We start from the raw sequence: 23,795 nt of genomic DNA, 5'->3' as shown, positions 1-23,795 counted from the left end.
AATATATGTAATAATTTTGAGGCTAGAAGGTGAAATATTAGCTTTCCACACCAGAATTGTCATCAGCGTTCTTAAAACTCCTGGGAAGGGAGAAATGGAGAGGCCAGGGATTTATAATCATAATCCCAGTACAGTATTTATAACTAGCTCTATCCCAATGGAAATTGGTTCAAAGTGATTTACAGCAAAACACTAATTACATTACATTAGAGGTTTACATTACATTAGAGATTTCTATTCCGTCATTACCTTGCGGTTCAAGGCGGATTACAAAAGAGATAAAAACGGAGGGTTACAATGGAAGAACATTTGTCCTTTCTAGAGAGGTAAAGAGTAGGTTATGTAGTTTCTGTGTGGCGGGAAGAGGGAGGGGGGAAGGACGGTAAGTCTGAAGTTAGGGCTGTTTCAGGAATTTCTTGAAGAGTATAGTTTTTATTTCTTTTCCGAACGTCTTGTAGTCTGGTGTCGTTATCAGTAGATTGGAGATTTGGTTATCTAGTTTAGCTGCTTGAGTGGCCAGGAGGCCATCGTATAGTTTTTTCCGTTTTACTTCTTTGATCGAGGGGTGTGTGAAGGGGGGGGGGGGGGAGTTTCTATGTCTGACTCATCATACTGTTCCAAATGCTTCTGGAGAAAAAATGAGAACATAACAATAGTCATATTGGGTCAGGCCGATGGTCCATCTAGCCCATTATACTGTTCCCATAGTGGCCAATCCAGGGCCATTCTAGAATATAAATACATCCACATGAAAAACGCACAAAAGTTTTCCTCTAGGCAGCCTGCGTTCATAGTAAACTGTTCAGATAGCTGAGCATAGCAGAGGGGCTCTTCTAAGAAGTACTATAGTAAATTTCACATTAAAAGTCCCAGGTACAGATTCACTATATTTCCAAAACCTACCCAAAACTTACTGTACCCACCTGCACACTTCAACAATAGCCCTTATGCTTGAAGGTGTCATGTTAATGTAGGTATAGCAGGTTTTTGAGGGCTCACCATACAATACAAGCAAGATATGGTCATTTCCAGGAGAAGTTACAAGAATAAATATACACCTCCATTATTCTTGTAACTTCTCCTGGAAATGACCAGAATTCTCTCTGTAATTATCCTGGAAATGTCCAGTTGTCTCTTTTGTAATCCGCCCAGAACTGCAAGGTTGAGGCGGAATAGAAATCAGTAATGTAATGTAATATGGTGACATCTGTCCTGGAACTTTTAATGTGACTTTCACTGTTTTAACCTCTGTTCTCTGAGCTCAAATGTCTGTGTTAGCATCTGAAGCTGTTTGAACTGAGAACTTTTCAGCACCCCCTGGTAATACATGCTAGAATGTAATTTTTTTGCTAGCATCTTTGGGTGGTGGGAGGGGGATGATCCCTCCTGCCATGATCATTACTGGGGGGGTCGACGGTCCACAATTCTCTAATCAGCGCTTATGATAGATGCTGGTTAGAGAATTGTGGTTTTCGGCGAAGGATTGGTCCTTCCCATGCCTAAAAGGTCTTGTTTTGGGCGTTTCGGACTTGGGCAAATTTTTTTTCCAGGAATAGGACTTAAAGATAGATGTAGTGGCGGTCTGGGCAATTAAATGTCTGAATGTACATGAAGGCCTTTCTCAGGGGAAAAAAACACACATTTTGGATGGATTTTTTCGAGAATGGACATTTCCATGATGCCTACTTTGGGCGCCTAGGGCCTTAAGCCAAAAAGGGACTTAGACGGGTTTTTTTTAAATTATGCCTCTCCACATGAGTGCTTGAGTGTATGATATATCTTTCCTTTATACATTTTGCCGTTCTTTTCTTATCTGATTAGTTGTTTTAACATGTTCACCACCTGGATTGTTGAGTAGTACAGGCGATATCAACTCAATAAATAATAATAATATAGGGGCAATTTATATAGTGTGCCTAAAGATAGTTGCTAATTGTGAATTCTATTATGAATGCCTAGATTCAGTTATACGCCAACTAATATTTAGGTGCATCCACTTACACCGTATCAATGGCAGGTGTAAATGTGTACTGACACTTTAGCGTGTAACTGACACTGGGCTTCTTTTACTAAGGTGCGCTAGTGGTTTTAGCGCTAGACACTAATGCCTCCATAGAGCTTGCATTAGTATTTTCCGTTTATCGTGGGGTTTGCGCATGCTAATCTTCAGCGCGCGCTAAAAACGCTATCCCATTTAGTAATAGGAGCCCACTGTGTTATAGCACATATGCATAATTATGAGAGACGCAAACCAAACACAAACTGCAGACTATGTACAGGATGCAGGCTTTGTTTATTATACTGATAATGAAAATGCAGTAGATATACAACCTTATTCACCACCAAGGGACCCGACACGGTCTGTGTTTCGGATAACACGCCTTCCTCAGGGGTCCATGGTGAATAAGGTATGAGACAAACCGCAATATAAAGGTATCACAGAGGCGCTTGTTTGATACCTTTATATTGCGGTTTGTCTCATACCTTATTCACTATGGACCCCTGAGGAAGGCGTGTTATCCGAAACACAGACCGTGTCGGGTCCCTTGGTTGTGAATAAGGTTGTATATCTACTGCATTTTCATTATCGGTATAATAAACAAAGCCTGCATTCTGTACTTAGTCTGCAGTTCGTGTGTTTGGTTTGCTTGCTGGTTTTTGTACTGCAGATCTCGTTGGATCCACTTTTTGTGTTTCTTAATTACGAGAGACACCCTTGAACCGCCAAAGTGAATGCCCTTCGTATCTAGACATTATGCAAGTTGCATGTTAGGATTACATAATACTGCTTAGCGCCCAACTAACGCTCGAGTTTCAGATTTTATTAATACTTAATGTACCACCCAATGAGTATTCTTTCAGAGAGGTTTACATACGTATGAATGTAAGAACATAAGAATTGCCGCTGCTGGGTCAGACCAATGATCCACCCTGCCCAGCAGTCTGCTCACGCGGCGGCCCCAAGGTCAAGACCAGTGCTCCAAATGAGTCATCTCGCCAGTTTAGCATGAACTTGTCCAACTTTGTCTTGAAACCCTGGAGGGTGTTTTCCCCTATAACAGACTCCGGAAGAGTGTTCCAGTTTTCTACCACTCTCTGGGTGAAGAAGAATTTCCTTACGTTTGTACGGAATCTATCCCCTTCCGGAATCTGTAACATTCTTGTGCATAACTGCTAGTATTTTACAAGGGATCTTTAAAAAAAATAAGTGAGAAAACTTTTTGAGCACTATTAAATATCTCAAAAGCAAATTATATCACTTTTCCACATAAGGTGAGCTGGCTTGCCTGACTGACTAGTCACATGACATTCTATGACACGCCTTCTTACCACTTCTCCCGCTCCAACCATTTCCCATGAAAATATAAGTGTGGAAACTTTTTGAAGAACTCTCGTATAATCTGAGTGAGCAAACAGGTCTTACATTCAGTTACTCACATTAGAGAATGAGGGGAATAGTGGCTGAATTTAAGGCCCACAGTGGCAGTGATTTGGAAAGAGCCCTAGTTCCTGTTTCTCTTCTGATCATGAGCATCGTAAAGCTGGACCAAAGCAATTTAGAAGGAAATATACAGTATAATTAAGATGACCATATGTCCTGTTTTTAGATCCCCTGTCCCATTGTCCCCACACATAGCTTTGGGACACCAAAATGACCTGTTTTTAGGGACAGCGTCCCGAAGCTATGCGCGGGGATAATGGGACAGGCGATTGCTTCCCCTTTCTCCCTGCTGCACCAAAGCCAGCCTCCCTCACTCTTTCCCTCCCTCCAGTGCCCGATTCAACCCCCCCCCAACGCTCCACCGCTGCTGATGCTTGCCGCCCAGAAGCCTTCTTCCTGACATCAATTCTGACGTCGGAGAGGAAGTTCTGGGCCAGCCAGGCAAAGTGCTTAGCTATTCCCTCCTAATACTCAGAAACAGCTCACAAATCAAACTCTGTACTTACTGCAGGAAATCTGATGCCAGCTTGGAGCTGAATAGGGGCTGGTAAGTGCATTTCGGGAGTGACTGTCCTCTTCTAAGCTCCCTGCTCCCCAGCTCTTGTGAGCACACACCAGGCATGTTCCTCTTCCGTACTGAAAAGTAACTTCCCAGTGCTTAAAACTAATAGCATGCATGTGAATTGTATGCTATCAGAGTTGAGCATTGGGAAGTTATTTTTCAGTGCTGCTCCCGTAGGAGTTCTGAGCATTCGTTATGAACCTCAAGATAATTTAAATTCAATTTTCACAGTATAGAAGGAAAAGAAGCATGTTGACTCAGAGTTGAAGGTTTTAACAACTTTGTTCAAGTTGTTCATGGAGCTTCTCATCATTCTTGGGTTAAGGTTTATATTATATCTCCATGTTGACAGATTTTTATTAGAAGAAATGTTTCCTATCAAGCAGTACTTTCCAAGAAAAACATGTATATGGTGAAGGTTAGAGAGGATAATTTTCTTATAAGGATTCTAGGAAGGCAAGGCACATAGACACATTTAACACTTTGTAAAGGTATGTGCTTTCGATAGCTACTGCCCAGTTATATCTGCTGCAAGGCAGGTTTTTGTACTGGTAATAACTGGTGCTTGTGCTTCTATTTTATAAGATACTCATATAAGTGCTGATCTCGCCTCAGCTCCATCACAATAAGTATGTGTGTTTTCCTAATGTCAGCTTTTATGCACATACAGTATACGCCAGTGTAATGTTAATGATCCCTTTGAGGGAGTAAGGGGTTCCCTTTAGCCTGGGATCATTCAGGAGTGGTCCCCGGTGAAAAGACTTCTCTGAGCAAAGTCTCAGACAAAGAAGCCTTCCCTTGCATTGGGTTGAATCAAAGCCCTGGGAAGGAAGAGAGACTGTCAAGGTGAGAAGGTTGCTGATTTGCTTGCTGAGTGGGTGGCTAAGGTAAACCACCAAATGCTGAATAAACTGTATGGCATAGTATTTTGGAGCATGACAAAGTCTAAGTACTATAATAGTTGTATTTGATAAAGCAGATGACTATAAGAGACGGTCTGTGGAAATATTAATGTCCTTGTGTTTAAATAAGAATTTACTTTGAACCCTGAGCCTGTGAAGGAACAAGTCTTAGAACTATACACAAATAACTAATAGGAAGACTGGATGGACCATTCAGGTTATTTTCTGCTGTCATTTACTATGTTAGCACCTCCCAAAGGGTTTATGCTGTGTGTGTTTGTGTGAGAATGGACCAGACTTTAGAAAACCTGGCCAGGAATCTTACAATCACCTATTTGAGTATGTAAAGCATTGTTTTGCATGTCCAGGTCACTTATAAAATTAATCCCTCAAACAAAATGAAAAGCAAGAAACAAGGGGGTCCCTGATGTGTAGAGTCTTGGGGCAAGACTGATCCCCAGTTGTTCCTGCTTTTACTGGTGCTGGATTCAAAATGAGAGCTATGACTAGTGGTAGTTTTGCGATACTAGTAGAGATAAATCTGCCAAATGGGGAGCAATTCTCCTTCTTTGGCAGATTGAACCTCAGCAATAGTATAGTGGGATCATGGATGCCATTTTGAACCCAGCACCAGAGAGGTTTGGAATGACTGTGGATCACTTGTCTTTAACAATCTAGACATCAGGGTACCTCCTCCCCCAGTAGAGAAGGGAACCTGGATTATGTGTTCCTTTAAGAGGTTGGGTGATAGAGAATGGGGGAGGAGCTGTGATGTGTTCCTCTCAGGGAAGAAGAGGAGCAATTTCAAAAAGGGGCATCAGGTGCATTTTTCTTACCTACGAGAAAGCACGAAAGAAGTAACAGCGCCTGTATGATCTGCTGATTCATTTACCATATTGCAAGTGCTTGCCTGTGTGGTAAATGCAAGACAGATCTGAAGATATCCCATGCAATTATTATATGGGCTTTGCACTTACTGCAACTTAACATTTTCAGTTACAATGTGGTGTATGCAAAAAATACTACACTTTAGTAAAATGTCCCAATAGAATCTCATACTAAATAAACAAAACTTTTACACTTTCTAAATCCATTCTTGTTCAAAATATTTGTCATTAGTGCACTGAAGCATCAATTTCTTGCTTCTGCTTTAATATGTTTTTCATTTGCTGCTATAAATCCTGGGAATGGAACAGAGAATTGCATGATTGGCATTTCATAGGATCTCGTTCCATAAGTATCTTTTAATTATGTTTTTGCATGCCATTTGCTCTTAAATTAGTTGGGGTCGGTATTAAAAAGAACTTGTGCAGTCAGCAGTGGCACCGACCATATAAGATTTCTTGTTTAAATCCCACAGCAGCTGAACAGATAATTTGGGGCTTATAAATTGATATGCACCAAAAGTTATATATTCTAAAAGAGGAAGCACCGCTTAGACATAAACTCCCTAATATTTTAAGATTGTGTTTGTAGGTTTGAGACTAGCATGCAAAGATGAACACACAATTTATATAAAGGAGCAGCTCATTAGCTTTAAATGATAATTACTGTTAATTGGCAGTAATTAGCATTTACGTGCATAATTGCCCATTATTGCTATTCTGTAAATTGTGCATGCAAATTCCAGAGCACACAACTGGGAGGAGGCATGAACCTGGGAGGGGCATGGCTGGCATTTGCATGTGTAGTTATAGAATACCTGCGTTTATGTACCTAACTGCCTATAGTTAGGCATGAGCATTTATTTATTATTTGGATTTATAGCTCATCCTCCCAGAGGAGCTCAGAACGGGTTACAAGTTTACATACATAATAAGCCATAACGGGGTATACATAATAAAGGATAGCAAGGTTTACATAGGGTTTGACAGTACATTTTAGATCATGGCATGATAGTACTCACAAAACATGGCAATACTTAATAGGATATGATAGGACATTTTATGAGTTTAGTATGACAATGCGGTAACTAATAGCTTGACAGTAAATTTATAGTGGCTGACAGTACGAAGCGTGGTAGACAGTACATAACAGAGCATGGCAATGCATTTGGATGCATGACAGTGCATGGCATGGCAGGACAATACATACCTGTGAATGATAATATATGCTAGGTGTGGAATAGCATGAAAAAAAGGAGCCCATAGCAAATAGAGAAGGGCTGGCACAAGGTGTGTGTGTGGGAGGGGGGGAGGGGCTCCAGGGGGACCAGGGCAGGATGGGATAGAAAGGGGCTAGTCGGGGATAGGTAGAGGGGAGGATCAGCGGGAAGTTTAAGTAACTGGGATCTCCTGGCGCAGCCATCTTTCTATGCTTTGTCGGGGGAGATCCCCGGAGGGGTGAGGTTGTTAGAAGTTAGGATAAGTTGAAATACTGTATTTGACAGGTTATTGATAGTTCAATAATGTTATTCAGTCAGAATTATTGAATATGGTTGATATAATATTGATTGTGTTGTTACCATGCTGCAGCCATAAATAAAACTTCCTTAGCGGAAATGTAACCATGGTCTCTGACTCTGATTTGTGGGGAGAGGGGGAAAAGGGGGGGTGAGTGGAGAATAGGGACCACCAGTGAGGCCTCTCCATCCTTGTGTCCGATAAAGTATGGAAGTATCGGCAAGGAAAGTGCATGACAGTCACTATGCTCCCTTCTGTGTGTACGCTTCCCTTGTATGAATATATTGTAGTTCAGGTTCATGTTTATTTGATACTAGTGTTTTAGCTTGTTACATTAACGGGTGCTAGAGTAGATGTCTGTCTGTCTGTTTTGTTTTTTTTAATTTGTCTCTCTCTCCTTGGACGCTGTCATTCTTTCTGTCTGTGTCTTTCCCTGGCGCCCTGTCTGTCTATCATTATTTCTAACTCTATCCTTTTCCCTCAATCCTGCATGTGGCCTTTTTTCTTTCTCCTCCCCACTTCCTTCCAACGTCTGCTCCCCCTGTCCTCCACACTTCCATTCGGTGTGTCTCCCTCTCTCTACCCCTTCCATCTACTGTTCACCCTCTATCTTGCCCCTCTCTTCTCTTTCCATCCAGTGTCCGCCCTCTCTCTCTCTGTTCCATATGGCCTCTCTCCATCTCCTTCTTCCTTTTCCCTTGGTCTGGCATACCTTCCTCCTTCCCTCCAAGCCATTCTCTCCCCCTCTGCTCCCTTTCCTCATTTAACTACTTCATTGGTCAGCAGCAGCATTCACAATTCATTGCTGTTGTTGGCTTCAGGTCCTTCTCTCTGGCTGGTCCTGTCTTCATGAAAACAGGAAGTAGGCAGGACCGGCCAGAGAGGAAGGGCTGAAGCCAGCAACAGCAGCGAATTGTAAACGCTGCTGTTGCCTGAAGCACCCGAGGTAGACGCTTCTCTCCCAGCGAGATGACTTTAATATCAAACCTCCCTCCAGCATTGGCAGCCGCAGCACGCTAAACAGGCTGCTTCGGGCTTTCTTCTGCCGTTGAGTCCCTCTGTCGCGTCATTGATGATGTCATCAGTGATGCGGCAGAGGGACTCAACTGCAGGAGAAAGCCCGAAGCAGCCTGTTTAGTGTGCTGCGGCTGCCAACTCTGGAGGGAGGTTTGATATTAAAGTCATCTCGCTGGGAGAGAAGCATCTGCCTCGGGTGCTTCAGGCAACAGCAGCGTTTACAATTCGCTGCTGTTGCTGGCTTCAGCCCATCTGGCGTGAGGTTTGTGCCGGTATGTCCCTCCCCCTCCAGTAGTGTGCAGCACTTTGCACGGCGCATCCTCTCACGATGCTGGGTCGGCCACACGCTTGTGCTGGGGACTCGTATAGTCCAGTCCTTCCGGCGAGTGTAGGGAAGTGCTGGGGATTCGCGCATGCGCACTCATGCGGCCACGGAACTACTGATCATGGAAGCACACAAATAGGAGTGCGCATGCGCGAGTTAGCCTTTTATTATATAGGATACCACCACGGAGAATGCACCATGTTTTGTTTTTTGGTTTTTATTTATAAATCTTTATTCATTTTTTTTAAACTCACAATAAGTATAACACAAAATACAATCATTTTATACTTTAACATTACTTATTATATCAAATTATAGCTTTCATCAAATATCCCCTCTCCCTTATGTCCAACAATTAATCATAAACAAAGGAAATCATAAAATATTTCCACACACACCCCCACCCCATTCTGGACGTGTATGAACAAAAGGGAATTAATATTTGTTCTATTCAATATTTTCAATCTTTACAGTATCTTGTTAATGGCTCCCAAATAACCTGAAATTTTTTTAAATTTCCCTGCTGTATAGCAATTATCCTTTCCATTTTGAATATGTGGCATAAAGAGTTTCACCAAAAGCTGTAATTCAGCATTTTTCCAATTCTTCCAGTTATTCGTAATCTGTTGTATGGCAACCTCTGTCATAATGAGCAGAGTGAATCAGCTACAACGCCCGCAGCTCCCCTTCCTGCTTTCCATGTCTGCCTCTGCAATCAACCCGGGCGGAAACAGGAAGATCCGTCATTGGCAAGCAGGAAGGGGAGCCACTGGCGACGTAGCTGAATCACTGCCGAGGCCGGCAGTTTTTTTTCAGCTTCATGGAAGGTAAAGGGAGAGAAGGCTGGGAACATGCTGGGCCACGGGGACTATCCAGAGCCTTGGCACCAGGTCGTGAGAAGGGAAGTTCCCGGACCATGACTCCCAGGCCGGGAACACTCCGTCATGGCTTGCACCCCCTCCTCCCGCTGCTCCCCCCTTGGTACGCCACTGATGAAAAGAACTGCAATTCATATAGAAAAGCAGAGAAAAGATCAGAAAACAGTATCTAACTGCAAGGACACCAAGTTCCTAGATTAGTAACTAAAGTGTAGTTAGGACTTATCATAAGTTAAAATTAGTTTCAATTATCACCATTTAACTCCAATTAGCAGCAATTATTGGTTGTCAGTGCCAATTAGTATATAGCATGAAAATATGCCTGCAAAATTGTTCAATGAGGGGGGATAAACTTACACATTTAGCAACATTATTAAATCACTTAACATACAATATATGGATCAGTATTTAGGAGCAATTTTCTGGCTTACAGCACCTGCTATCTGGATTAGTGCAACTGACTGAAATGTTAAGAAGCACGTTATAGAGATAGTGTACTGGATATCCTTACCGACCACCTCTGCATAATCCAGGTTCTGCCAATGCAGCAGAGGAATGGAGTGAGGCTGGAGCCAGAAGTTGTCCAGGCTCAATATTGCTTCTGTCGGGATAGCATGGCACTGGCTACCTTGCGTGGATATTCAGTGAATTTCTGGTCTGTAATTCAGATTGAATTCTGCTTCAGTTTCAGTTGAAACTCCCTGCTTCTGCTCCCCCAACCACTCTGTGCAGCCCAACAACTACCTGTGGGCTCTCCCCAGGTCTACCTTTGAAGACCTGGTAGTCTAATGGCCTCTTCGCTCGTCAGGGCAGAAACAATCTCTTGTTGCTTTTGCCCATGCTGGTTCCATTCTCAAAATGGCTGCCATGAGGCTTTTGTGGGAAGTCATGGCGGTATATCACAATTTAACTAAATGAAACTAAACAAAGAGGCCACTAGACTACCAGGGCTTCGTAGTTAGGAATAAAGAGGCTGATGGTTGGGGAGTGGGCAGTACAGATGAACAAATAGGGAATGCTGGGCTGGGAGGACAAGCTTCTGTAGAGAGAGGAGGAGGGGGTGACTGATTTTGGTTTCGATACTGGTTTTGGCCCAAATCGAAAACCTTGGTTTCAGTCACCCTCTGATTCAGTGTAAGCCACTATCTGGAGATATATACACATACATACCACTATCTGGATTTATATACTGTATATGGTGATTTGCTGGTGTTTATAAAAAGAATGCTGATTGCTGCAGCTCAGTATTAACTCAAGTTATACATCTAAGTGATCCACACAAATGGTACACATCATTGGAAATATCCAACCCCACTTTTCAAGTTATGTATGAATATTCAGCAGCCGTTCCAAAATGGATAATGTCATTGAATGTAACTATGGTATGAAAATGGCTGTGTTAGAAGTTTCAGACTATATGTTCAGTGTTGAATATTGATGATCTCCATATTGCTATTCAGTTCAGTAATCATAATAGCCTGGCAAGCTAACCAAACACATTTCTGTCTCTTCACAGAATTTTGAGTAACAACAAGATCCTGCTGATAAAAAGGGATTCTTTCCTTGGCATGCAGTCCTTGGAGAAACTGTGAGTCTAGCAATATTTTCTTTACATGTTAAACATGTCTGAAAGTGGAAATGAAGGTCAGAAAAACATTAAAAAATAGGGAATACTGTACATATTTAAAACAGTTTAAGGTAGTTTACCTGTCCGAACATGCTGCTTTTTTGTCAGAACACTAAAGAAGGTGAATTTCAGAAAGTCAAAAGAAAGATGGAAATAAATCTGTTAGTCTAACAAGTTAAAAGTTAAAATAAGCAAAAAATTCTGAGTGGACAAGCGCTGTTTGCCTTAAAGGGCACAAGGATATGACCTTTTGAAGATTGGGTGCAATAAACTCAACATTAGGGGCTCCTTTTACAAAGTCGCGCTAGGGCCTTAAACACACGGAACAGCATGCGCTAAATTGCCCCGCACGCAAGCCGCTACTGCCTCCTTTTGAGCAGGCAGCAGATTTTCGGCTAGCGTGCGCTATGGCACACTCTAATCTGGTGCATGCGTTAAAACTCTTAGTGTACCTTCGTAAAAGGAGCCCTAGTTGTTAGAAGCTAATTCTATGGGGCCAGGCTTGATTTTCTACATATGTATATTAGATCTATGCCTAGGATGGCAAAAGTCTGGGGGTGGAAGGGGTGCAAAGTTTTGAAGATCACATTGTATTATGGTGGATCTGGACCATAGTCCCCATATTGTCTTCTCTACTAGATGTGTGCAGTTGTGGGTCAAATGAGGAAAGCAAAGTTATGCAATCCCAGATGTCCGCCTCTGTAACTTTCACTGCATTGTGCAGGCTAGGACATGGGGAACATGTTTCTGAGATGGTACACTAAGCCCCCAAGCTAGAGCATATCCAGTTTTCTTAGGCAGTGAGTTGAGGGAGAGGATGTGGTAGTAGTAAAAGTGGTCAGGGTCAGCAAGACCCTAAACTATACAGACCTGGGAGACAATATTTATTTCCTGTTTCTTTAATAATTACATTGACTCTTTAGTTTCAGAACAAACTCTAATTCCAAAATTCTGCTTGAACTCCCACTTTATCGTTTCATTGTCTCCGTGGAACATCTGGATGCCATGCAGTTCTCTAAACCAGTGGTTCCCAACCCGGTCCTGGAGGACCACCAGCCAGTCGGGTTTTCAGGATAGCCCTAATGAATCTGCATGAAAGAGATTTGCATGTAATGAAGATGATAGGGATGCAGATCTGCCCCATGCAGATTCATTAGGGCTATCCTGAAAACCCGACTGGCTGGTGGTCCTCCTGGACAGGGTTGGGGACCACTGCTTTCAACAATGTACCTATCGTCAGATTATGATGCAGTCTGGTTATTGCATATACAGTAGATACTCTAGGTTCTCAATCCAGTCCTTTGGACATACCCCAGCTGTTAGATTTGGAAACAGTATAGTGCAGGGGTGTCAAAGTCCCTCCTCGAGGGCCGCAATCCAGTCGGGTTTTCAGGATTTCCCCAATGAATATGCATGAGATCTATTAGCATTCAATGAAAACAATGCATGCAAATAGATCTCATGCATATTCAGTGGGAAAATCCTGAAAACCCGACTGGATTGCGGCCCTCAAGGAGGGACTTTGACACCCCTGGTATAGTGCATGCAGATTTATATGAAAACCTATCTCGAGCTAGTTCTTTGTGAAGATCCTGAACAGCTGACTGGCTGATATGAACAACAGCACTCCAATGCTGGTAGCTCAAGTTGAGGTACATTCAGGCAGTAGCGCAGTAAGGGTGGGGGGCGGAGGCGCCGGCTCCCAAACTTCCCCACTCCCAAACTTCCCCACTCCCCACTACCGTGTACACACGCCCCTTCCCTCATACCTTTTTAAAGTTCATGGCATAAGCAGCAACCCCAACCTACTGCTTGCGCCAGCATCGGCTCTTCCTCTGATGTCACTTCCTGGACCTGTGCCTAGGAAGTCACATCAGAGGAAGAGTTGAAGCTGGAGCGAGCAACAGTGTGTGGTTGCTGCTTGTGCCACGGACATTAAAGAGGTACCGGGGACGGGAAAGGGTAGACATGTGCATGGCAAGAGGGGGCAGGGAAGGAGCAGATGGGGTTGGAGGTGGCGGAGAAGAGAGTGGGGTAGAGCACCATCACCCCAGTCATCTCTCACCCTCACTACGCCACTGCATTCAGGGACCATAGGTATTTCTTTATTGCCAGAGGCACTGTTCCCTCTAAGCTGAGCAGGAATCCTCCAATTGCAATCCTGCTGATGGGATGAGGGGTTTTGCTTCACTATTACATTTTCTATAGTGAAAGACAGGCAAGCTCTGCAGAACTGCAGAGAACTTGCCTGTCTCTAGTAATTGAAAACAAGTATTGAAGCACCCATCATTGGCACTAATGCAGCTGGAGGACTCCCTCTCAACTTAAAGAGAACAATGGGCAGAGGGCTCACAATCTAAGTTGGTACTTAATTCAATGGATGGGTTAAGTGTCTTGCCTGAGATCACAAGGAGTTCTAATGGCATTAGCATGCACTCGGGCAATAGCATGTCCCCTCTCAGTCTCCGCTTCTCCAGGGTAAAGAGCCCCAGCCTGTCTAACCGTTCGGCATATGAAAGGTTCTCCATACCCTTTATCATCCTCGTTGCCCTCCTCTGGACCCTCTCGAGTATTGCCATGTCCTTCTTGAGGTATGGCGACCAGTATTGGACGCAGTATTCCAGATGTGGGCGCACCATTGCTCGATACAGTGGTAGGATAACTTCCTTCGTTCTGGTAGTGATACTTTTCTTGATAATGCCCAACATTCTGTTCGCTTTTTTTGAGGCCGCTGCACATTGCGCCGCCGGCTTCATTGTGTTATCCACCAATACCCCCAGATCTTTTTCTTGGCTGCCTTCCCCGAGTACCCTCCCTCCCATCGCGTAGCTGTACATGGAGATCCTCTTCCCTATGTGCAAGACCTTACATTTCTCCACATTGAAGCTCATCTGCCATTTTTTTGTCCACTCACTCAGTTTGTTCAGGTTGCTCTGCAGTTCTTTGCATTCCTCAACAGTTCTGACCCTGCTGGAGAGTTTTGTGTCATCTGCGAACTTGATAACTTCGCACTTTGTCCCCGTTTCTAGATCATTAATAAATATATTGAACAGCAGTGGTCCCAGCACTGACCCTTGTGGAACACCACTTGTGACCCCTATCCAGTCAGAGTAGTGCCCCTTTACTCCTACCCTTTGTTTCCTGTCCGCCAGCCAATTTTTGATCCATCTGTGCACGTCCCCTTCCACCCCGTGACTCCACAGTTTCTTCAGTAAGCGCTCATGGGGCACCTTGTCGAAGGCTTTTTGGAAATCTAGATATATAATGTCTACTGGGTCACCTTGGTCCAATTGCTTACTTATCCCCTCAAAGAAATGCAGTAGATTTGTCTGGCATGATTGGCCTTTACAGAAACCATGCTGGCTCGATCTCATCAGATTATTTTTTTCTATATGCTCATTGATACCTTCCCTGATCAGTGATTCGGCCATCTTCCCCGGAACAGAGGTTAAGCTCACCGGTCTGTAGTTTCCCGGGTCGCCTCTCGATCCTTTTTTGAAGATCGGTGTAACATTCGCTATCTTCCAGTTCTCCGGGATTACCCCTGTTCTCAAGGACAGGTGCAAATATGCTGCAGTAGCTCTGCTGTTTCATCTCTGAGCTCTTTCAGTATTCTCGGGTGGATCCCGTCTGGGCCCGGAGCTTTGTCCGTTCTTAATCTATCTATCTGCCTGAGAACGTCTTCGAGGCTTACCTCCATGCATGATAATTTCCCCTCTTCTCCCCTGAAGATTTTTTCCGGTTCTGGCACACTGGATGTGTCCTCTATTGTAAAGACCGACGAGAAGAACTTGTTTAGCCTACCAGCCACTTCTTTTTCCTCTTTCACCACTCCCTTCCGGTCACCCTCATCCAGGGGCCCCACTTCCTCCCTCGCTGGCTTTTTCCCTTTCACATATCGGAAAAATGGTTTGAAATTTCTTGCTTCCTTGGCCAGTCTCTCCTCATACTCTTTCTTGGCTTTCCTGACTACTCGGTGACATTCTTTTTGATGCTTCCTGTGCTCTCTCCAGTTTCCTTCAGTTTTATCTTTTTTCCACTTCCGAAATGATATTTTCTTGTCTCCTATCACCTTCTTTACTTCACTGGTTATCCATGCAGGGTCCCTCATCTGATTCTTCTTGGAACCTTTCCTAAATCTTGGTATATATAGGTTTTGCGCCTTGTTCACTGTGTCCTTGAATAGGGACCATGCTTGCTCCACAGTCCGAGTTTCCTTGGAGCTGTTTCTGAGCTTCTTTCTCACCATTTGTCTCATGGCATCATAGTTCCCTTTCTTGAAGTTAAATGTTGTTGCCTTGGTTATCTTTCCCATAGGTAGTCCTACTTGCACTTTGAACTGAATCATGTTGTGGTCACTGGTTCCTAGTGGTCCCATGACCTCCACATCCTTTGCGGGTCCTTTCAGCCCATTGAGGATCAGATCCAGAATCGCTGATCCTCTCGTTGGTGCCTCGACAAGTTGTTCCATGAAGCAGTCCTGGACTGCCTCCAGGAACTTTGTTTCCCTTGCACATTTTGAAATTCCAAGACACTCCTAAAAGTTGGCACCAGCTCACTGAAAATGCTGCAAAATCAACTTGGAAGTGTCCACTCAACGTCATTCTCGTCAGCATTCAAACATTTGGGCACCCACTTGGATGACAGCTTCTGCATACCCAGCTGCTCATGGATTATACACCCAACATGTTCCCTGGATATCTATAGTATCTCAACAATTGTTTTAGCTGATAAATGCTGATCTACCAAAATCAGATCATAGACATGGCCGTCAATTTTAGGAGTTGACACCATTTGAAGCCTCCCAGACCTTGCTGCATCATCCGTCTTGAGATCTCCATGCTGAAAATTCACTGTGGAGTATGATGGGATTTCCTTAGGAGTTTTCTTCTAAAGGAATAGGACTTTCATGACGGCTCGGAGTTCTCCATTTGAAAGTTCCATACTTTTCGTTGACATGGTTCAATCAATGATCCAAAACAATGTCAAAACATAGCATTACAATTCTGCAAATTGGCACTTTGCAAAATAATATGACGCTCTTCAGCTACAGTGGCAAAATAACGCTCATAATTTAGGAAGCTGGTTGGGCTGAGAACTTTTCAGCACCCCCTCCTCATATGCTGTTTTATTGGGGAATGGAATGAAAGAAGAAACCCTCCCCATGTTAGGTCTGGTGAAGGGACTAAGTGAAATACAGTATGTCATATTTTTTTTTCATTGCATTCTGAACCTATTGTTTGATCCTTCTCACTCTTCTGTGCTGACAATGTGTAATTCTGTGACACTTCCTGCACAAAGTGTTTCTTTAATCACTGCCAGGCAAGCATTGAATTTCCTCTTTAGTGGTAATGCATACATCAGAAGTGATGAAAGATTGAGAATTATTCCCTCCTGATGGAAAAGAAAAAAAAAAAACATAAAAGTTAACCAAGGCCAGTTGTAACACATGCCCTGTACAAAGTATCTGCCTCATTGGATATCACTCTCACTCAGTTATTAGCAGTGATGGGCCCAAGTAATTTTAATTTCATGAATACATTACTGTAAGCTAATGCATTTGTTAACATGTGTTTTGTTTTACTCCCTTGTGTCAGCAAACTTACATTACCCATTGTGCATTCATATTATAAAGAGTCTCGTAAGAACATAAGAATTGCCATACTGGAACAGACCGAAGGTCCATCAAGCCAGCATCCTGTTGAATACAATGTTCAACCCAGGTCGCAAGTACCTAGCTGGATCCCAAGTAATAGAACAGATTTTATGCTGCTTATCCTAGGAATAAACAGAGGATTTCCCCAAGCAATCTCAATAATGGCCTATGGACTGCTCTTTTAGAAAATTATCCAGACCTTTTTTTAAACCCTGCTAAGCTAACTTATTTCATTCTACTACTACTACTTATCACTTTATATAGCGCTGAAAAGCTTAGACAGCATTGTGCATTTTGACATTTATAGATGATCCCTGCTCAGAAGAGCTTACAATCTAACTTGGACAGACAGACATGACATAGAAGGTAGGTGATGCAGAACCCAAGGTGAGAGGAGTTAGGAGTCAAAAGTACGCTTAAAGAGGTGGGCTTAAATGGGCCTTGAACACTGCAAGAGACGGAGCCTGCCATAGAGATTCGGGCAGCTTGTTCCAAGCATATAGTGCAGCAAGGCAGAAAAGGACAGAGTTTGGAGTTGGCAGTTGAAAAGAAGGGCACAGATAGGAGGGACTCAGTAGCTGAGTGGGGGAATCATAGGGGGAGATAAGTGAAGAGAGATAGTGAGGGGCGGCTGAGTGAGTGCATTGGTCTGGCGATGTTTTCCAGAGTTTCATTACAAGTTGTGTGAAGAAATATCTTCTCTGGTCTGTTTTAAATCTACTATTTAGTAGCTTCATCGCATCCCCCCCACCCCCCCACACTGGTCCTAGTATTTTTGGAAAGAGTAAACAAGCAATTCATATCCACCCTTTCCACTCCACTCTGTATTTTAAAGACCTCTATCATATCACCTCTGAGCTGTCTCTTATCCAAGCTTTAAAAAGCCCTAGCTGCTTTAGCCTTTCCTCCTTGGAAAGTCATCCCATCCCTTTTATCATTTTTGTCGTCCTTCTCTTTGCCTTTTCTAATTCTGCTACATCTTTTTTGAAATATGGCGAGCAGACATGCGCACAGTATTCGAGGTGCGATTGTACCACAGAGCGATACAAGGGCATTATATATATAGTATTTTCATCTTCGTTTTCCATTCATTTCCTGATAATTCCTGACATTCCATTTGCTTTTCTAGCCGCTGCCTCACATTGAGCTGAGGGTTTCAACATATCCTCAACGATGACACCTAGATCCTTTTCCTGGACAGGGGCTCCTAATGTGGAATCCTGCTGTAGTTCGGGTTCCTCTTTCCCACATGCATCACTATGCGCTTGTTCACATTAAACGTCATCCGCCATTTTGATGTCCAGTCTCGGAAAGTCCTCATGCAATTTTTCACAATCCTTTTGCGATTTAACAGCTTTGAACAACTTTGGCCATCAGCAAATTTAATTACCGTATTTTCACTCATATACCGCGCACCTGTGTAAAACGTGCACACGGGTATAGTGCGCGGGAAACTAATTTATGTAAATAAATTTTTATATACCGCGCACACCCGTATACCGCGCATGCCGCCCCGACTCTCCCGTCATCTGCGCTGCTTCCTCTTCTGGCGGTCCCGCCCTTTCTCTAACGTCAGAGAAAGGGCGGGACCACCGGAAGAGGAAGCAGCGCAGATGCAGGGCTCACAGAAGGGCCGGGACCGCCGGCAGAGGAAGCAGCAGGACAACGGTAGGAGCTTCTACATGATGGGGCTGGGTGCGGGTGCGGGTGCGTGCGAGTGGTCTTTCGGGGTGGGGGTGCGAGTGGTCCTGCGGGGGGGGGGGGGGGAATCGGACGTCGGGGGGAACTATGTAAAAAAAAAGTTGTAAAACGCGCTCAAGCGTATAACGCGCAAGGTTATGCACAGTTTGTAAAAATCGTGTATAACGCGCGTGTTATATGCGTGAAAATACGGTATCTCACTAGTTATTCCAAAAGCAGTGGTCCCAGCACAGAACCCTGGGGAACCTCACTATTTATCATCAATATAGTATGCAGGAGTAAAAGAGAAACATCAATATCCACCACTTATACCCCCCTTCTTATAACATTGGCATTCAAATTACTTCCATCGCTCATATAAACTAACTCCAAAATAAAATAATCTTTACACTTTGCTTAGTGGATATATAATTTCTGGCCGCAGCTTTATTTAATAAATAATCCCTAACATGAAGTCATGGCAATACAATTCATTCAACTTTCCCAGAGCGGTCTTCATGAAAACTGAACCCATGTCAGCTAGTCGGTAACGTCCTAGCTGACAATCTCACCAATTCATTTATTGTTTTTCCTCATTGATCCAACCCTTGCCCCCCCCCTCCCCCATGAGACCTGCGGTGCCACCCGGCCTCACCAATACCTGTGGCAGTGTCACACACAAGTATCTGCCCTTCCATCAATCCCTGTAAACATTCCCTAAACCAATCATTGACCCCCCCTGGAACACCCAATTTCCACCCAACTACTATCGGGATAGTGGCACTGAATATCTAGATTTAATTCAGGTTTGGAGGCAAAAATGTTGTCTGCCTCAGTTGACTACGCATTTACCCTGTCATTTTTGTATTGCTAATATACAAGTATACATACCCCCCTCTTTTACAAAGGTGCGCTAAGCATTTTTAGCACGCGCTAAATCTACACACACTAAAACGCTAGTGCATCCATAGACTAACATGCATGTGTTAGCGGTTAGCGCGTGCTAATGTTTAGCATGCACTAAAACGCTTAGTGCACCTTAGTAAAAGGCGCTTATAGTGTTTGCATAGAAATAAACCCCTTTCTAAGGAGTTTAATATGTATATGGAAATCTGAGGCGGCAGGTAAAAATTTTAACCAAAGTAATGAAGAGCATCAGTGAGAGAAGTGGAACTGGGACACTGGTCTTCCCAGTTCTCAGTCTATTGCTTTAATCACTAAGGGCTCCTTTTACTAAGGTGCACTAGCATTTTCTAGCGCGTGCTGCATTGCCGCGCATGCTAACCCCACGCTACGTGCCAAGAACTAACGCCAGCTCAGTGCTAGCATTAGCGTCTAGCGCACGTGGCAATGCAGCGCACGCTAAAACCGCTAGCGCAACTTAGTAAAAGGAGCCCTAAGCCACTCCTCCTTATATCATTGTTTTAATTGCTACTGCTTTGGTAGGTCATTCCGGGCATTCATCATCTTTTCAGGAAAGAAACCCATTTCACCGTTATCCAAATAGGTCATAACTGTCCTGTCCAATTTTCTTGACTTGAAGTTTTCATCAAAAATTTCCACACTCATTCCATGTTCTCTTGTCCCTTTTTTTTTCCTTCCAGATAATATATTGGTCAGGGTAATAAAGAACATTTTTGGTTTTAGCTGATGTATAAAGAGTGGTTTCCAAATAATAAATTTACCCAGTGCTTCAGACCCTACTTTGCTTTCCGGTTACTTATCACATTCAATGCAAGCAGAACTGTCCTGAGCCGGAAACGTGTGTCCTGCGACACATCCCTTTGAGCTCCTTTCCCACCCACTGAGTCACAGCCAAGCAGGGCAAGCAATGGACAGGACTATTTTGGAGCCTCTGTCTCACTTGCGCCCCGTGTGGTCATATTGTCCACACACTACAGCCCTGAATACAAGTTCTGCACTGTCCACAAAGCAATCTTTTGACTGCTTCATCCTCTGTACAGTCCATATATTTCCAGTACATAAACCTGTTAGCACTCCCATTTGTTCTTATTCATCGGTTAGAACATACAAGCCAATATTTGTCATTTTGTTTCCAATGTGTGGAACTCCTTTTCCCCTGGAAGCAAGAGCAAATCATTCTCAATTAAAAAGTATCTATTGTCATTGGCTTATAATGACCTTCAGCATTCTGATTATCATACATTAACATCTGAGGACCTGATCCAATTTTTCTCTTCCATTTTATAAATTATTATTTAGGAGGGAAGTTTTCAATGTGGGCTACTGTTAAGATGTATTTATATTACCGTTAATTTGTGCTATTTTAGCACATGTCCTCTCTGTCAATTGATACTATTGAACATTTGTCCAAAATTGGTCTAAAAGGTAGTATTTAAATAAATAAATGCAACTAAGGGCTCATTTTACTAAGCTGCGCTAGCGATTTTAGCACACGCTAGACGCTAATGCCTCCATTGAGCTGGCGTTAGTTTTTGGAGCGTAGCAAGAGGTTAGTGTGTGCGGCAATGCAGCATGTGCTAAAAACGCTAGCGCACCTTAGTAAAAGGAACCCTAAATTACATGCATATGAAAGTGATTTTTTATTTTCCCTGCTCTACGTAGGAGCCCAAGCGTCTGCTTAGTTGTCCACTGCCAATTCCAGTTTTTATTCAGTTGTTATCCATCAGTTTTTTTGTATTTACACACTCTAGAACCCCTGAGGAAGGAGTGTTTCTTTGAAACACGGACCATGTCGGATCCTGGGTACGTCAGTCCTTTTGGATACAAACTGTTTTATGATATATGCACATATACACACACACACATACACACACATATACACAAATATATACATATATATATATATGTGTGTGTGTGTATATATATATATACGCTCCAAAAACTAACGCCAGCTCAATGGAGGCATTAGCGTCTAGCGTGTGCTAAAATCGCTAGCGCAGCTTAGTAAAATGAGCCCTTAGTTGCATTTATTTATTTAAATACTACCTTTTAGACCAATTTTGGACAAATGTTCAATAGTATCAATTGACAGAGAGGACATGTGCTAAAATAGCACAAATTAACGGTAATATAAATACATCTTAACAGTAGCCCACATTGAAAACTTCCCTCCTAAATAATAATTTATAAAATGGAAGAGAAAAATTGGATCAGGTCCTCAGATGTTAATGTATGATAATCAGAATGCTGAAGGTCATTATAAGCCAATGACAATAGATACTTTTTAATTGAGAATGATTTGCTCTTGCTTCCAGGGGAAAAGGAGTTCCACACATTGGAAACAAAATGACAAATATTGGCTTGTATGTTCTATATATGTATGTTATATATATATATATATATATATATATATACACACACACACACACACATATATATACACACACACACACACACACATATATACACACACACACACACACACACATATATATATATATATATATATATATATATATATATATATATGTGTGTGTGTGTGTATATATATATATGTGTGTGTGTGTGTATATATATATATGTGTGTGTGTATATGTATATATGTGTGTGTGTGTGTGTATATATATATATATGTGTGTGTGTGTGTATATATGTGTATATATATATATATATATATATATATATATATATCATTGTTTATATATATATATATCATTGTGTGTGTGTTTGTGTGTTTGTATATATGTATATACACACACACACATATATATATTTCTTATGACTTTTCATTAAAGACTTGTGGCCTCTTTTACAAAGCCGCGCAGCAACAGCCCCGAAGCCCTTTAAATCTCTATGGGCTTCGGGAACATTAGTGCAGAGCAAAAGAGGCCGTTGGTATCTTGTACATCATCACTGCAGTTTTTTTCTTTGTCTTCCGTTTTCCTAGGCGTCATGACCTTTCTTTTTTGTTTTGAAGTAACTCTGTCTGGTTCAATGTGAAAATGTTAGGTTAGCCCTAATAGTAAGTACGGTATATTTTGAAATTTTAGGGCTCTGTTAATTGTCACCCCCGAGTCCTCGTTGAAAAGACTCGGGGGGGGGGGGGGGATCAAAATTTGCTACACAAAATCAAATCATATCAGATTCATATCAAAACAGTACAGGAGAAGAAGGAAATGAGAACAACCAGACACTTGAGGATTATTACAAATTAATTACAAATTACTTAGAAACATGATGGCAGATAAAGGCCAAATGGCCCATCTAATCTGCCCATCCGCAGTAACCATTAGGACAGATACTTGAGGATTATTCCAAATAAAATGATGCTTGTCTTATGGTTATTGCATTCTGTGCTGTTTTCATCCTTCTCCTTTAATTTAATAACTTATTTAGGGGGTTGATTTACAAAGCTGCTATAATTTACTGTATATTAACAGCTGATTTTAATGCATCTTTTGATGCAGTGAATGGGGCCTATTTACTGAAATTTGTTAATGCACATTAATATAGTGGTTTTGCTTTAGTAAACTGTCTCCTTAGTTTGTGAGTTTATTGGCATCTTGGCAGGGTATCAGAAATGTTAGAACTGCTGAACACAGAGCCTGCAGAAACTCAGTGAGTGGAGGCTCAATGAGGATGCAGTGATGTCATGCTGCACACAAGCTGCTCTGTACAGAAGACAAAAGTGAAGTACCCGGGAAGTCACAATAGATAAATATGAACTAAGGACCCTATTTACTAAGGGGTCATTTTACTAATGCATGCTAATAGATTTAGCTTGCACTAATGGTTAGCATTCATTAAATGATGCACAGCCCATTGTATTCCTATGAGCTCTAAGGTATTTAGCACAATCAATAGTGTACACTAAGAGGCTCATAATTCATTTTTAAAACATCCCAAAAAAAGTGACCTAAGTCAAAAGACAGATCATCCAAGTACTGATAATCAAAACTGGTTTTAGACGTATCTAAAACCAGCTTAGGCCTTTCCTCTACCTCTGAACACCCAGAGTGAAAAGGGGTGTTTTTGGAGGAGTGGATAGAGTGGGAGGTGGGTGGGAGGTTGGCTGACCTAGACTTAGTCATCTGGCAGCCATAACCAAAAAACTTTGACAGGTTGCCAGACAGAACTTATACGTTTTGACTTAGACCAAGTCAAAACAGGTATAAGTTCTTAATCGGACTGCTGAGCTGATTGCGGCTGCAGCGATCAGCTCAGCAGCCCAGGCAACCTGTCCCCCTGCACCGGTAACAATCGCGGCTGGAGAGATGCCCAATCTCTCCTGCTTGCGATCCCCCATAACCCCCCTCCAAATCTTCCCCAGCAGCAGAGATGCCCAATTCCTCCTGCCAGACAACCCTCCCCCCCAACATC

General features: G+C 42.6%; 1 protein-coding gene across 8 annotated transcripts in view; it reads left to right on the top strand.

The window, feature by feature from the left end:
* Window positions 1-23,795, top strand: part of ADGRA1 (adhesion G protein-coupled receptor A1) — an 873,110-nt gene that overhangs the window by 171,166 nt on the left and 678,149 nt on the right. For all 8 annotated transcript variants that reach the window (XM_033941640.1, XM_033941643.1, XM_033941641.1 and 5 more), the window contains exon 2: window positions 11,045-11,116. In XM_033941640.1, the coding sequence (XP_033797531.1) occupies window positions 11,097-11,116 (20 nt within the window). In that variant the 5' untranslated portion in view covers window positions 11,045-11,096. The remainder of the gene's footprint in view (window positions 1-11,044; window positions 11,117-23,795) is intronic.

This window comes from Geotrypetes seraphini, chromosome 4 (genome assembly GCF_902459505.1).
Source record: "Geotrypetes seraphini chromosome 4, aGeoSer1.1, whole genome shotgun sequence".
NCBI classification, from domain to species: domain Eukaryota; kingdom Metazoa; phylum Chordata; class Amphibia; order Gymnophiona; family Dermophiidae; genus Geotrypetes; species Geotrypetes seraphini.
Note: the sequence above shows the minus strand (reverse complement) of the source record. Positions and strands in the feature narration are given on the sequence as shown.